This window comes from Pan troglodytes, chromosome 9 (genome assembly GCF_028858775.2).
Source record: "Pan troglodytes isolate AG18354 chromosome 9, NHGRI_mPanTro3-v2.0_pri, whole genome shotgun sequence".
Lineage (NCBI taxonomy): Eukaryota > Metazoa > Chordata > Mammalia > Primates > Hominidae > Pan > Pan troglodytes.
Window position 1 is genome coordinate 8,730,450 of NC_072407.2, and position 16,309 is coordinate 8,746,758.

Genomic DNA, 16,309 nt, shown 5'->3' on the forward strand with positions numbered 1-16,309 from the left:
ACTTTATCAGCTAGAACTTCAGCATCTAAATTCTCTTTCTTGGCTTCAGTCTGGAGCTTAACATACCCCTGATGCCTACAACACTGATGTAAAAAGTGTACATATTAACATTTGAGAAGTCCCTATTCTAAACCACTCCAATATTTGCTAATATTTTATTTAGTATTTTTGGGTCAGTTCTTATAAGAAGATTAGTCTTTTTTCTTTTTTGCACACTCTTTGCCAAGTTCAGCCATCGACATTAATCATCAATACTGTGTTACCTTTTAAAGGGTGAGAAAGACAGTAAGACAGGGTAAGATGGAAAGCACTGTGTGTTTATAACTAATTTGGACAGTGAAATCTCATCGCTTTTGCAGAATTCTATTCAGTAGAAGTGAACCATTAGGTCCAGCACCACTCAGGAATAGGGGCTTACACTGGGGCACGAATGCTAGAAATGGAACACGGGGTTTCATTTGTGATAACTACTACAGGTACCTCCTGGGGAATCTTAGTAATATTTGGGGCGGGGGACTTTCAGGACCTCAAGATTCTGCATCAACTAATGTAAATAGCCAACTCAACAGACTGAGATGACATGTGTGTTCCTGAGGATAGATCTTTATGTATTTCTAAATGCCTCTTTTGTGTTGGAGTACAGTGTGGAGATTTGAAAAGGGAGAGATGAAGGAATTGAACTGTTTTCTGAAGTTTGAAGACCTTGTCAATATTTCTTGGGTTTCTTTAGCCATATTATCTTGAACACAAGAAGGCAATTTTAGCTGGACACAAAATCAAACATTTCTGCTCAATTTTTGAGATATACAACTCTTACCTATTTTTCTCTGCTTTTTCTGTTCTCTTACAGGCTATGGCAGCTTTGTTCAATGATTGGTTTTATGTCATCCTAGGCATTCTTCTATATGATGCAGGTTGTAAAGGTTGAATGGCAAGGACTATGAGCAAATAATGACAAAGGAGGGACAATCAAAGATGTTGAAAGCTCTTGCTTCCACATAGAATACCTTCTCTTGTATCATTATTCTGTTACCTTAGGTCTTTGTCCTTTTTGGAGTATTTCTATTTGGAAGTCTTCTGCCATGGGACTGGGAATGAAAAAGTGAGTTTAAGGCCACCATCTGTTTGTGAGGATCCACTACTGCTCTGAATGCTTCAGTAGGAACAGGTTGAATCTTAGCAGAGAGTATCACAGTTTAGCTGACTCATCTCATGCTGGGGCTACTTAAATCATATCTTAATTGTCTTCTGCATTTGATTGTTCACTTATCAATGTTCAATATGCTAGTTGATGTTTATGTTATGGCCTGCTCTCTGAATGACCCTACAGGAAACAGGATGCACAGGTTTTGGAGTTCAAAATACTAAGGTGTTGGTAGGACTAGTCATTTTGCAGGCTTGAAGAATGGGTCTTCTATCAGATGTGAAGTTAAACTGAAGTCCACCTGGTCTTTAAGAATGTGCTAGTTTAGGCTGAAGAAGGCACAAAGCCTCTTCCCACTCCTTGCTCATCACCCCTCAAAATAAGACAACAAATGGCCTCTCACCATTATCTTCATAAATACCTATGTCTCCATTGAGGATTGGGGGAACTGGGAATATGCAGCATTGTCTCCCGATTTTTTATATTTCCAAATATTTATATATTCTTTGCCATTAAAAATACAATAAACTTTATATCTTCTGCCTGTTGACTTCTTTCTCTCAACTTTATTTCTTCCCAAAGATGATGCCCAGGCAGAAGTCATGACCTTTAAAACATGGCCCCATACACCCCTCTAGCCTCTTGTATTTTCATTCCTTTTGAAGGCCCCTGACTCTACCACCTCTGGTTTATTATCTATTTGGAGAACATTTCCCTTATCATACCTTTGTGCTCAGGCACATTTCTTATCTCCAATTTGAAAAGCTCATCTTCTTTGCTCTCCCCAACATCCTATTTCCCTTCTCCATTCAATAGGACATTATAGTAGTGTCATGGGAAACATTTAACTAGCAAAGCCTACCTTGAGTCCCCAGGCAGAACGAGGAAGAGTGAACTGGACTTTGAAATATTAAGTACACTGTTAGTGTGAATAGTTCTACAATAAAATAAAGTGACTTATGGTTGTCAGAATTTAGATCTTAAACTCACTTGCTTACTAACTTTGTGACCTTTATGAACCTCGGCTTCATCTATAAGATGTCAATGCAATGATGACAGTTACTTCAGGAGATTCTGAAAACTGACTGAGATAATTTTTGAAAAGCATTTATTAGGATGCCTGGCACATAGTGGCCTTTCACAAATCCTGCCAATATTGGATCTTCTTTTTTCCTTCAGTTTCTACTCTATACTCTTGGTCTAACTTTTAGGTATCCTCTGAGGACTTGAAGAAACAAGGACTCTCCAGCCACTAAGCATCTGCCTCCTCCTGCAATCTGGAAAGCCCCAGGGGCCAGAGCACAAAAAAAAAAAAAAAAAAAGCAGTCTCTGGAGGAGTTGCAGTGTTTGGCTGCTGGGCAGAGGCCAAGGTAAGGTGGGTGTCCAGGGACAAGGCAGGATGATAGAGTATCCAGAGGGAAAAGAGAGCTCCCAGTGGGAATTCTTTGGAAAAGAAAATACTTCTCCCCATGACTATCCATTGTTCATTGATTTTGTGTCATTTTTTCCTGCTCCTCTTGAAGAGTCCTGTACAAATCCCTCTTCTTTTGAGTAAAAGAAATGTAGACTACCGGGCATCAACCCATCAGGGAAAGTTGAATAGAGAAAATTCCAAGGATGTAGGTAACTGACCTGGGAATCAGGTGTTGGGCTGATAGAGATCGAATGTTGGGCTGATGACCTGACATCAAGGCTGGGTCACCCCAGAATGAAAGTTATAAGCCCTCATGCCTCCCATATAGGGCTGTCTAGGTCTGGTGGTATATCTGCTATCAAGACCTTATGGAAATGATGTTTGGATGAGGGAGGTGGAGAGGGAACGGAATTATGGTTACTTTGCTTCAAAGCAGAGAGAGGAAAGGATAAGTCCAATTTTGAGCTGGTGGAGTAACAGTTTTCAGGGACCAAGAGAAGTTATAAGAAAATAATCCAAGCAATAGGGGTGACTGGGAGTATGCTTGGTTGGACCGTGGAGGTACTCAGGAAAAGGCACAGGGTTGTCATAAAGGGAAAGGCTCTACTCAAATGAGTTATGCATTAGTTCTTTTACCTTTAAGACAATTTCAAGTTGAATTATGTACTTCCCACTCTTTTAATAGAAATGAAAAATCCTCACAGGTCTTGTGCTTTGTGAATCATGAGTTATTGACATTAAGAAACTTTTTATTTTTATATTTATTTATTTTTCCTTTTTTTTTTTTTTTTGAGATGGTGTCTCCATTCTGTCGTCCAGGCTGGAGTGCAGTGGCATGATCTTGGCTCACTGCAGCCTCCACCTTCCAGATTCAAGCAATTTTCATGCCTCAGCCTCCTGAGTAGCTGGGACTACAGGTGCTCGCCACCATGCCCAGCTAATTTTTTGTATTTTTAGTAGAGACGGGGTTTTGCCATGTTGTCCAGGCTGAACTCCTGAGCTCAGACAATCCCACCACCTCGGCCTCCCAAAGTGCTAGGATTACAGGCTGAGCCACCATGTCCGGTCGAACTTTTTAAAGCTACTTTTCGGTGATTGGCCCTCCAGATCTTCACGTGAATGTTTCCACAGGATTAAAAACAAAGGCAGGTGCAGTGCTAGAAATATGTCTTAGGAGAGCTTGGACAGAGCATTCTGAAAACAGTATGCCTTACCAGCCTGAGAGCAATAGTATGTATATCTTGATTTGTTCCTACATAGGTGTGTTCATGTGTTCACATTGTAATTATTCATCTAACTGAACATTTGAGATTTGTGCATTTTCCAGCATGTCCATAATGGCTCAAAAACAAAACCAGAAAGTGAAGGAACAGGAAGTTGTGTGAGATGTTTTGGTAAAACAGGAAGAAAAAGAGTCACTGGCAACAGATCCTTGATGGAGATGACATTTGATCTTAGCCAAGAAATTTTCAGTAGCAATACATTGAGTAAAATAAATATTTTAAAAAGAAACAGCCAACAAAATCAAATATCCTGTTCTTTGAAAAGATTACTAACAATTAAATCTCTAGCAGTGCTAATTAAGAAGAAAAGTAAATGAAGAATTAAAAAAAAACACCACTCTCGAAGGCATGAAAGGTATGACCAGTTAGTTTCCAGGGCTGGTGAGAGGAGGGATGAGGCAAACATCAGCTGAGTCTGCCTCCTGAAGAAAGGTGAATTTACACAGGGCAGCCAGGGTAGGAATATTCTGGATCAGAGGTGAGTGGGGAAGAGGCTGTTTGGATCCTCAAGCTTTCTGCAGCCCTTTATGCAATAATGCACAAGCCTAAGTTTGTGGCATTCAGAACACATGCGGCAGTTTCAAGCATATCCTGAATTTTCTTTCACTCTTTACTACCATTCTACTTCAAAAGCTTTCCCTAATCTTCTTGTGATCCATGACTTAAGATGTCTCGCCCAGTGTCCCAGCAGTTTACAGTAAGCTCCTATAAACTGACTGTGAGGTGGAGCTCACTACTCTATTCAATCTGTTCCATGATATAGCATTTCTTAAACTCAGGGATTTTCTTCTTGGTGTAGGTTTATTTCTTTTATACAGACCACAGTTTGTAATCATGTCCCAGAAATTTGGCTTTTTAGAAAACAACTGAGGACTCCTATCACAGCTGTTGTTGGCACCTGGGTGTGGAGTCAATCAGTGCTAGGCTTTCTAGGAGGTTAATTGAAGGGGCAAACATATGTCTTTTGGTTAGGATTAAGAACCTGGTAAATGTTCCTCTAGTGCTTGGCTAACAGAGAAAATGTCTACTGCAGTAGATGGGATTCTGAGCATAGAATTCCATTAATCTGATCTATTTCATCACTCAGGTAGAAGTGATGCCCCGATGAGAACTTAAAAAGGGGAAACTAGAGACAGTGTACAAGGGTAGGGATATGGCAGCTTCTTACTATGGAAACCCTTTATTCAGGAGAGGCACAGGAAGAAATAGATAAAGCAAGCTAGTCTTGAGGCTTGGCAAATAAGTACACATCATTTAAGAGTGCCTGAACACCTAAGACAGTTCTTGGGTTATATATGACTATTGTTATGTCAACACAAATCACACAATTGATGTGGTGAACTACTAGGCTGAGGCCTTGAGAGATACAAATTAGAACCATGAGGGTTTGAGAAAAGAGATCACGTGTCCTTAACATATTCTAGTCCATTCTTGGCATCTGGAGTTCAGGTCTGTGACCAACCTACATGTCCATTTCTCTGGAAGCGAAATGATCTAATGGCAATAGGAAAAAGAGTTGAAGTAGCAATTTAGCCTGAAAAAGAAATATTTGTCATACTTGCCTCCACTCCTTAATCTGAATTCAGTTTGGCAAGAGTTGTTATATGACAGCAGAAGTGGAACCATTCTTAGGCTTTCTTATTAAAGATGGGTTGTAGGCAAAAGTAAGGGAGATGGTTGTCACGGGTATGATAAAGAAACAAAAAAAAATAGCAAGCTAGCAGACAACAAAAATTCTAAACTTGAGAACTGATCTATAATGGGACAGATAGTGGGCTCCTCATCATAGTCCAATTAGAAGAATCTTGCTGCGTATAGCCTGTGGTTGAGACATCTTCAGTGGTAGATTATGGGAGGACAGGAGAAAAGCTCAGGCAATGTGGGTTGAGTGGCTTTTTACTTTTTAATAGTGGTCTTCAAGTCACACACACCCATTTAAGGATGCTACTTGCAGCAATCTAAAAGTATGGGATTTATGCAGGGAAAACAGTTTCATTTTATATTAGCTACATTTTATTGAGCACCTAAGCACCAAGCATCATGCTAAGCATTTTTACAAAGCTTATCACTTAAGTCTCAAAATATCTCTATGATGTATGTACTATTATCTCCTTTTTATGGATGAAGAAACTGGGGCTTGGTGCGTTTACATAGTTTGACTAAGGCAAAGTGGCTAGCAAGTGATAGAGTGGATTTTTAAGTCTATGGGTATGAATCTAGAACCAATACTTTTTGACTCTTTGCTATCCTGCCTCTTGATGATGTAGGAACAGTACCACATTTTGAGTGTGGTACATGAAAGTATGCAGGATTTGTAGGCTGTATTCTGAAGAAAAAAACCTAGGGGTTCCATGAAGAAGATCAGCCAATGTCTCCCAAAGCTGAATGTTACCACCAGAAAAGGCAGTGCCCCTTGCAAGGAGTATTCTCACATGGCTGGGAAAATGTGTCCATGACCAAACATCATATGAAATCATTGAAACCAATCATCCTAAGGAGAAAGTAACTAAAGGGCTACCACGCAGGACTGTAATGGCAGTTTAGGCTGAATACTTCTATTTTGGGTTCTCCAGCCAGATTATTCACATTATATGATATGGTAACACCTGAAAGAGGCAATGGATGGTGAATGCAGCAATAAACAGAGATCAACAAGTGGTAGAGCTCAGCTGCTGGCTGTGCACAGCAGTAGCTATCTTTGTCTCATCAAACCTGGCCAAGTGAAACCCCTAATCTTGTTTTATCCACAGTTGTCTTCTTGACTATCCATTTTGGGCTGGATGGACACCTGGGAGTCATAGCTTAAACCCAAAACTTACCACACACTTACTACATGATCTTGGCTAGAATATTTAATCTCATTTAAGTTATACAAACTGTGTTGTATGGAATGGATGTTTGATCTATTTTACAAATGAAGGAATACACTCAGACTATGAATACTACACTTTTTAACATAGTACTAGCACATACTATGTTCATAATAAAGTGCTTAACTTTCTAAAGGATAAAGCTTCCTTGTTGCCTGGAATGTCTTGGTAGTTTATCATGAAAAAATAGCTGCATTGAAAAATCATAAAAGCTTACTGGGTGAAGTTCATCTATAAGGTAGTCCCAAGGTTTTCTTTGTAGTATTTTAATCTATTAATTGAACCTAAGTAAATAGGATATTCAGGGCAAAGTTTAGAGAAGGTAAGGATTATATTTCCAGGTACTTTATTATCTCCTATGGAAGCTGATTATGTTGTTCTCTAATGATCTTATTTTTCCCAACTCATTCATGTATTTCTTTTACCACAAGGATACTTCTTTCATATTATTTTATAGGCACTGTACCAAGGATAAAAAATACGATATGTTTGACCTCAGGAAGTTTTTGTTCATATAACAATTAGTAACTGAGCATACAGAGATGAAAGACAGATTCATTTCTCTGTTTATCCTTCATTCTGTGGAAACTTAACCATAATAAATATATATTAATAGACTTCTTTTTAATAGACTTGTGACCTCAGTTATGGATTACACCCTTTGTGTAAGATCATAAACAAGAGACATACACCTTAATGCACACAATAAAGTCTAGGGAGAGCATTACAATGATCAATTTAGTCTCTCTGAGGTCACGATGGGAGATTGCATGAAAGCTCAGAGGAAAGGGTATGGAATGGGGAAGGAAGAAAGCAGAAAAGGCTTTCCAAAGGAGGTAAGCCATGAGCTGATCCATGAACAATGAATACAAATTTGGAAGGGAAGAATATTAAGGAGGATAAAAGTGGTACAGGATAATTTTGTCAGATGCCACATTTTTGATCCTGAGATTACCACCAAGCTGAGAATATCCCTAGGTTTTCCCAGCACCATATGTGTCAACAGATCTTACGGGATTGCATTCTTCTCTTACATCATTTGTGCATTAACGGGAAAAAAGTCTCACCTGTGATGCTGGGTCCAGCTTATAACCACACAATGGAAACCCCTGCCTCCTTCCTCCTTGTGGGTATCCCAGGACTGCAATCTTCACATCTTTGGCTGGCTATCTCACTGAGTGCCACGTACATCATAGCCCTGTTAGGAAACACCATCATCGTGACTGCAATCTGGATGGATTCCACTCTGCATGAGCCCATGTATTGCTTTCTGTGTGTTCTTGCTGCTGTGGACATTGTTATGGCCTCCTCGGTGGTACCCAAGATGGTGAGCATCTTCTGCTCAGGAGACAGCTCCATCAGCTTTAGTGCTTGTTTCACTCAGATGTTTTTTGTCCACTTAGCCACAGCTGTGGAGATGGGGCTGCTGCTGATCATGGCTTTTGACCGCTATGTAGCCATCTGCAAGCCTCTACACTACAAGAGAATTCTCACGCCTCAAGTGATGCTGGGAATGAGTATGGCCATCACCATCAGAGCTATCACATTCATGACTCCACTGAGTTGGATGGTGAGTCATCTACCTTTCTGTGGCTCCAATGTGGTTGTCCACTCCTACTGTGAGCACATAGCTTTGGCCAGGTTAGCATGTGCTGACCCCGTGCCCAGCAGTCTCTACAGTCTGATTGGTTCCTCTCTTATGGTGGGCTCTGATGTGGCCTTCATTGCTGCCTCCTATATCTTAATTCTCAGGGCAGTATTTGGTCTCTCCTCAAAGACTGCTCAGTTGAAAGCATTAAGCACATGTGGCTCCCATGTGGGGGTTATGGCTTTGTACTATCTACCTGGGATGGCATCCATCTACGTGGCCTGGTTGGGGCAGGATATAGTGCCCTTGCACACCCAAGTCCTGCTAGCTGACCTGTACGTGATCATCCCAGCCACCTTAAATCCCATCATCTATGGCATGAGGACCAAACAATTGCGGGAGAGAATATGGAGTTATCTGATGCATGTCCTCTTTGACCATTCCAACCTGGGTTCATGAACACAATATCTGTTCAGATCCAGCCAACTTCAAAGATGCCTTAGACATCTGTAGAGCTTAGTTTACCTGGTGCTACAGGAATTCTAAGATGAAGGTGTAAAGGATATCCTTGCATAACTTTTCAATTACTAGCAGGAATGTGAATGAAATGTTTCTGATTTTCTGAGGGCTTTCTCAGTGGATTCAATCAACTTGTATCTGAATTAGAGACAAGTTTTGGTAGAGAATACACATTTGATTGAACTTATGTTTCCCTGCTCTTTAGGAATGTGCTAGGTTAGGCTGAAGAAGGCACAAAGCCTCTTCCTGCTCCTGCCTCACCAACTCTTAAAATGAAAGACAACAAAGATCGCTCACCATTCTCTTCATGAACAGCTATGTGTCCACTTAGGATCTGGGGAACTGAGAGCATGCAACTGTATTTCTTAGTTTTTCATACTTCCAAATAGTTATCTACCCTTTGCCATTAAAAAGAAAAACACTAGAAACTTTATAGCTTGTGCCTGTTGACTCTTTTCTGCCAACTTTATTCCTTTCCACAGATGATGCTCAGGCAGAAGACATGAACTTTAAAACATGGCCCCATGCACCCCTCTAGCCTCTTGTATTTTCAATCCCTTTCAAGTCCCCTGACTCTACTGCCTCTGGTTTATCCTCTATTTGGAGAATATGTCCCTTCTCATACTTTTGTGCTCAGGTGCATGCCCTATCTCCAGTTGAAAAACTCATCTTCCTTGCCCTCCCCTACATCCTCTTTCCCTTCTCCGTTCAACAGGATGTTATAACAGCGTCATGGGAAACATTTAACCAGTGAAACCTGGCCCGAGTCCCCAGGCAGAGCTGAGGAAATGTGAACTCGACTTTGAGATATGAAGTACACTGTCAGTGTGAATAGTTCTACCATAAAGTGAAGTGAAATACGGTTATTAGAATTTAGCTCTTGACTCTCTGGCTTACTTGTTTTCTGACTTTTATAAGCCTCAGCTTTCATCTATAAGATGTTGATGTGATGATGGCAGCTACTTCAGGAGGTTCTGAAAACTGACTGAGATAATCTTTGAAAAGAGCATTTGTTATGATGCCTGGCACATTGTGAACTTTCACAAATCCTACCTATCATGGTTTTTGTTTGTTTGTTTGTTTTCCTTTCAGGATGCACTTTATACTCTTAGTCTAACTTTTAGGTATCTTCTGAAAACTTGAAGAAACAGACTCTTCAGCCCGTAAGCATCTGCCTCCTCCTGCTATCTGGAAATCCCCAGGGGCCAGAGCACAAAGATAAACCAGTCTCTTGAGGAGTAGCAATGTTTGGTTGCTGGGTAGAGGCCAAAGGAAGGTGGGTGTCCAGGGACAAGGCAGGATGATTGAGTATCCAGAGGGAAAAGAGGGCCCCAATGAGAAGTCTTTGGAAAGGACAATATGACTCTCCATTGTTTGTTCGTATTTGATTTTGTTTGCACTTCCTGCTCCTCCGAAGGTATCCTGTATTAACCCCTCCTCTTTTGCATGAAAGAAATGTGGACTATGAGGCATGGACTCATTGGAGAAAGTTAAACAGAGAAAACTCTCAGACTGTGGGTAACTGACTTGGGCATTAGTGTTGGGCTGATGGAGTCTGAAGGCCAGATCACCCCAGAATAGAAAATATAAGCCTTTACTCTTCCTATACAGGGCTGTCTAGGTGTGGTGGGTATTACTGATACCAAGAATGTATGAAAATGATATTTGGATAGGAAAGGTGGGAGAGAGAATGGGACATATAATTAATTGAAAGCAGAGAGGAAGGGGTAGGTATAATATTGGCATGGTGGAGAGACAGTTTTATGGGACTAAGAACAGTTATGAGGAAAAAAACCCAGTAGTAGGGCTGATTGGGTGCATATTTGGCTGAAGAGGGGAAGTATCCAGGTAGGAAGAAAGGGTTATCATAAACAGAAAGGCTTGATTCAAATGCATATGCCTTAGTTCTTTTACCTTTAAGACATTTTCATTTCGAATTATGTATTCCTCACTCTTTTAATAGAAATGAAAAATTCTCCCATATCTTATGATTTGTGAATCATGAGTTGTTGAAATTAAGGGACTTTTCTGTGCTAGTTTTAAGTAATTGGCTCTCCAGGTCTGCATGTGAATATACCCACAGTATTGAAGGCAAAGGCAGGTGCAGGGCTGAAAACAGATCTTAGGATAACTTACCAGAGCTTTCTGAAAACAGTAAACATTAACAACCAGAGGGCACTGGTGTCTGTATCTTAACCTCAGTAGTGCCTATGTAAGTGTGTTCATGTGTTCACATAATAAATATTTATCAGGCTATATATCTGAGATTTGTGCATTTCCCATTATATTCATAGTGTTTAAAAAAGTTAATGAAAAATCAGGGAGCAGGCAGTTGTGTTAAATGTTTTGGAGATGTCAAGTAAAACAAAAGGAAAAAGAGTTACTGGACTGGCAACAGATGCTTGATGGAGATCACTGTTAATCTTAGCCAAACAATGTTCAGTATCAATAGGCTGATTGAAATAAATATTTGTAGAAAGAAACAACTAACCAAACCAAGTGTCCTGTTCTTTGCAAAGACTGACAATGTAAATCTCCAGCAACGCTAATTGAGAAGAAACGTAAATGGAGATTAAAAAGAAAAACACTCTCAAGGGCATGAAAGGTATGCCCAATTAGAGCTTCCAGGGCTGAGGCCTCAGCATCAGCTGAGGCTGCCTCTTGAAGAAAGGTGAATTTAAACAGGGCAGCCAGGGGAGGAACATTCTGGATCAGAGGTGAGTGGGGAAGAGGCTGTTTGGATTCTCAAGCTTTATGCAGCCCTTTATGCAATAATGCACAAGTCTGAGTTTGTTGCATCCAGAACACATGAGGCAGTCTCAAGCATACCCTGAATTTTTCTTTCACTCTTCACTACCGTTCTACTTCAAAAGCTTTCCCTTGTCTTCTCATGATCTATCACTGAAGATGTCTCACCCAGTAGCTACACAGCAAGGTTTTTATAATCTGATTATGATGTGGATATCACTAATTTATTCAATCTGTGCCATGATATAGTCTTTCTTAAGCTCAGGGATTTTCTTTTTGGTTTGTTTCATATAGATCGCAGTCTGTAATCATGTCTCCAAAACTTGATTTTTTAAATAAAACTCCTGAGGACTTTACCACAGCTGCTGGTGGTACCTAACTATGGAGCCCATCAGTGCTAGGCTCTGTAGGAGGTGAACTGAAGGGGCAAATGTATGTCCCAGGATTAGGATTGAGAACCTGACGAATGCTCACCTAATGCTTGGCTAAGAGAGAAAATGTGTACCACAGCAGATGGGATCAAGGCACAGAATTCCATTAATCTGATTTATTCCACTACTCAGAGAGGAGCCAGAACCCTGACAAGAGGTAAAAAGAGGTAGCTTGAGACAGTATCCAAGGGTAAGGATATGGTAACTTCTCACGATGAAAGTCCTTTTTTTCAGGAGAGGCACAGGAAGCGATAGTTAAAGCAGGCTAGTCTTGAGGCTTGGCAAATGAGCACCTTTCATTTAAGATTGCGTGAACACCTAAGAAACAGTTCTTGAGCGATATATGACTACTGTTATGTCAAAACAAATCACACAGTTGCTGTGGTGACTCATTAGGCTGAGCCCTTGAGATACAATACTAGGGTGATGAGGGTTTTAGGAAGGAGATCAATTGTATTTAATATGGTCTGGTCTACACTTGAGATTCTAAGTCCAGGTCTGAGACAAAGGCATATGCCCACGTCCTAAGGAAAGAAAATTATCTGAGAACAATAGAAAAAATATTTGAAGCACTAATTTAGCCTGGAAAAAATATTTTTCATACCCACCTCCACTCTATCCTTAATCTGAATTCAGTTTGGCAAGAGTTGTTTTATGGCAGCAGAAATGTGAGCTATGCTTGGCTTTCTTATTAGGGATGGGTTGTAGGAAAAACTAAGGAAAACTTTTTCACAAGTGTGATGAAGAAAAAAAAATAGCAACAAAGCAAACAAAACAAAAAATCCTAAACTTGAGAATTGACCTATAATGGAACAGATAGTGGGCTCTTATCATAGTCCAATGAGGAGAAACTTGTTGTGCACAGCCACTGGGTGAGACATCTTCAGTGGCAACTCATGGGAGGACAAGAGAAATTCTTCAGGCAATGCAGGATGAGCAGCTTTTTACTTTGTAAATGTGGTCTTCAAATCACATACACCCATTTAAGGATGTTATTTGGAGCAATCTAGAGGTATAGAATTAGGCAGGGAAAACTGTCTTCTGTTTTACTATATTATAGCTATATTTTATTGAACACTTATGTACCAAGCATCACGCTAAGCACTTTTACATAGCTTATCACTTAAATCTCAAAATATCTCTGTGAAGTATTATTAACTCTGATGGGTGAAGAAGTTGAGGCTTGGAGAGTTACATAATTTGACTGATGCAAAATGGCTAGCAAGCGATAGAGTAGGGTTTTCAGTCTAGGAGTATGAATCTAGAACCGATGCTTTTTGCCACTTTGCTATCCTGCCCTTTGATGATGTGGGACCAATAACATATTTTGAGTAGGGTACACAAAAGTATGCAGGATTTGTATGCTCTATTCTGATGAAGTAGAATCTAGGGGTTCCATGAAGAAGATTAACCAATGTCTCCAAAAGCTGGGTGATAACATCAGAGGAAGGAGCCTCCCCTTGTAAGGAGTCTTCTCAGATGGCAGGGAAAATGTGCCTATGACCAAACACCATATGAATATGAAATCATGGAAACCAATCATCCTAAGGAGAGAGTAACTAAACAGCTATCACACAGGAATGGAATGGTAGTTAATGCTGACTTCTTTATATTCAGGTTTCCCCACTTAGATTGTTACATATTATATGATATGGTAACACCTGACTGAGGCAATGGAGGGTGAATACATCAATAAACAGAGATGAACAAGTGGTAGAGCTCAGCTGCTGGCTGTGCACAGCAGTAGCTATCTTTGTCTCATCAAACCTGGCCAAGTGAAACCCCTAACCTTGTTTTATCCATAGTTGTCTTGTTGACTATTTATGTTGGGCTGGATGGACACCTGGGAGTCATAGCTTAAACCCAAAACTTACCACACACTTACTACATGATCTTGGCTAGAATATTTAATCTAAGTTATACAAACTGTGTTGTATGGAATGGATGTTTGTCTTATATTACAAATGGAGAAATACACTCAGATTATGAATACTACACTTTTAACATAGTACTGGCACATACTGTGTTAATAATAAAGTGCTTAACTTTCTAAAGGATAAAGCTTTCTTGTTTGGAACATCTTGGTTATCAGGAAGAGGGAGTTAGTTGTATTAAAGAACCATAACAACTTATTGGGGAGGGGGGGTCATCTATAAGGTAACCCTAAGATTTTCCTTGTAGTAATTTAATCTATTAACTGAACCAAAGTGAATAGGATCCAGGGTAAATTTAGAGAAGGTAAGGATTATATTTATTTATAGATAATTTATAATCACCTGTAAAATGTGATAATGTTATTCTCTAATGGTTTTATTTTACTGAACTTACTAACGTATTTCATGAATCACAAGAATGCTGAATTTATGTTTTGTCTATGCAATATGCTGAGCATATAAAATGTGATGTTTGTTTTCAAGAAGTTCTGGTTTCAACATTTAGTAACAGCACACAGAGATAAGTCATTCTTTCCTCTGTTAATCGTTCTTTCTGTGGAAATTGTTTACTGTAATGAGTATATATATCTTCATTCAAGTGACTTGTGACCACAGCTATGGATCACAATCTTCCTATAAGGCACTTGAGTGCATACCATAAACTCATACAGTACTGGAATTGTCGATTTAGTCCCTACAGGAGATTTCAGGAAACTGCAAAAGAGGTAATTAACTTAACCTGGGCATGGGGTTGGGGGAGGAAGAGAGCAGAACACAAGTCCCTAAGGAAGGAATTCACGAGCTGATCCTTCAGCAATGAATAGAAACTTGTAAGGAGGATGAAAAGTAGCACAGTATTAGAAGTCATTTTTCTGATCCTGCGATACCACCAAGCTGAGAATATCCCTAGGTTTTCCCAGCACCACAAATAGGAACTAATCTTATAGGACTGCACCATTCTCTTACATCATCTATACATTAATAGGCAAGAAGTCTCACCTGTGATGCTGGGTCCAGCTTACAACCACACAATGGAAACCCCTGCCTCCTTCCTCCTTGTGGGTATCCCAGGACTGCAATCTTCACATCTTTGGCTGGCTATCTCACTGAGTGCCACGTACATCATAGCCCTGTTAGGAAACACCATCATCGTGACTGCAATCTGGATGGATTCCACTCTGCATGAGCCCATGTATTGCTTTCTGTGTGTTCTTGCTGCTGTGGACATTGTTATGGCCTCCTCGGTGGTACCCAAGATGGTGAGCATCTTCTGCTCAGGAGACAGCTCCATCAGCTTTAGTGCTTGTTTCACTCAGATGTTTTTTGTCCACTTAGCCACAGCTGTGGAGACGGGGCTGCTGCTGACCATGGCTTTTGACCGCTATGTAGCCATCTGCAAGCCTCTACACTACAAGAGAATTCTCACGCCTCAAGTGATGCTGGGAATGAGTATGGCCATCACCATCAGAGCTATCACATTCATGACTCCACTGAGTTGGATGGTGAGTCATCTACCTTTCTGTGGCTCCAATGTGGTTGTCCACTCCTACTGTGAGCACATAGCTTTGGCCAGGTTAGCATGTGCTGACCCCGTGCCCAGCAGTCTCTACAGTCTGATTGGTTCCTCTCTTATGGTGGGCTCTGATGTGGCCTTCATTGCTGCCTCCTATATCTTAATTCTCAGGGCAGTATTTGATCTCTCCTCAAAGACTGCTCAGTTGAAAGCATTAAGCACATGTGGCTCCCATGTGGGGGTTATGGCTTTGTACTATCTACCTGGGATGGCATCCATCTATGTGGCCTGGTTGGGGCAGGATATAGTGCCCTTGCACACCCAAGTGCTGCTAGCTGACCTGTACGTGATCATCCCAGCCACCTTAAATCCCATCATCTATGGCATGAGGACCAAACAATTGCTGGAGGGAATATGGAGTTATCTGATGCACTTCCTCTTTGACCACTCCAACCTGGGTTCATGAACACAGTATCTGTTCAGATCCAGAGCATTCTAGCCAACTTCAAAGATGCCTCAGAGATCTGTGGAGCTGGATTGGTTTACCTGGTACTATAAGGAATTCTGAGATGAAGCTATAAAGGATATCTTTGTGTAACTTTTAAATTTCTACCAATAATATGAATGAAATGTTTCTAATTTTCTGACATTTTTAATGGGTTAATATGATAGTGTCTGAATCAGAGTAAGTTTGGTATAGAATACAGCTCTGTAATTTTTCCTTCTATAGCTTCTGACCTATATTTCCTACCTAATATCCTACCATCCCCTCTGCTGAAGAAACCAACTGTTTGATATCTTCCCCTTAACCTGACTGATATTCTCAGAACTGTTCTTTCCTCCAAGTGATTACATGGAAGAAGCT

General features: G+C 40.4%; 2 protein-coding genes across 2 annotated transcripts; both read left to right on the forward strand.

Annotated features, from left to right (window-relative positions):
* The first annotated feature begins 7,662 nt into the window (after positions 1-7,662).
* OR52I2 (olfactory receptor family 52 subfamily I member 2) lies at positions 7,663-14,237 on the forward strand. Its single transcript, XM_054661950.2, has one exon. It carries the CDS (start codon positions 7,706-7,708, stop codon positions 8,756-8,758), a length of 1,053 nt encoding a protein of 350 aa, XP_054517925.2. The 5' UTR covers positions 7,663-7,705; the 3' UTR covers positions 8,759-14,237.
* Positions 14,238-14,866: 629 nt separating this feature from the next.
* Positions 14,867-15,910, forward strand: OR52I1 (olfactory receptor family 52 subfamily I member 1). Its single transcript, XM_054661951.2, has one exon. The coding sequence runs from the start codon at positions 14,936-14,938 to the stop codon at positions 15,908-15,910; it is 975 nt and encodes a 324-aa protein (XP_054517926.1). The 5' UTR covers positions 14,867-14,935.
* Positions 15,911-16,309: the final 399 nt, after the last annotated feature.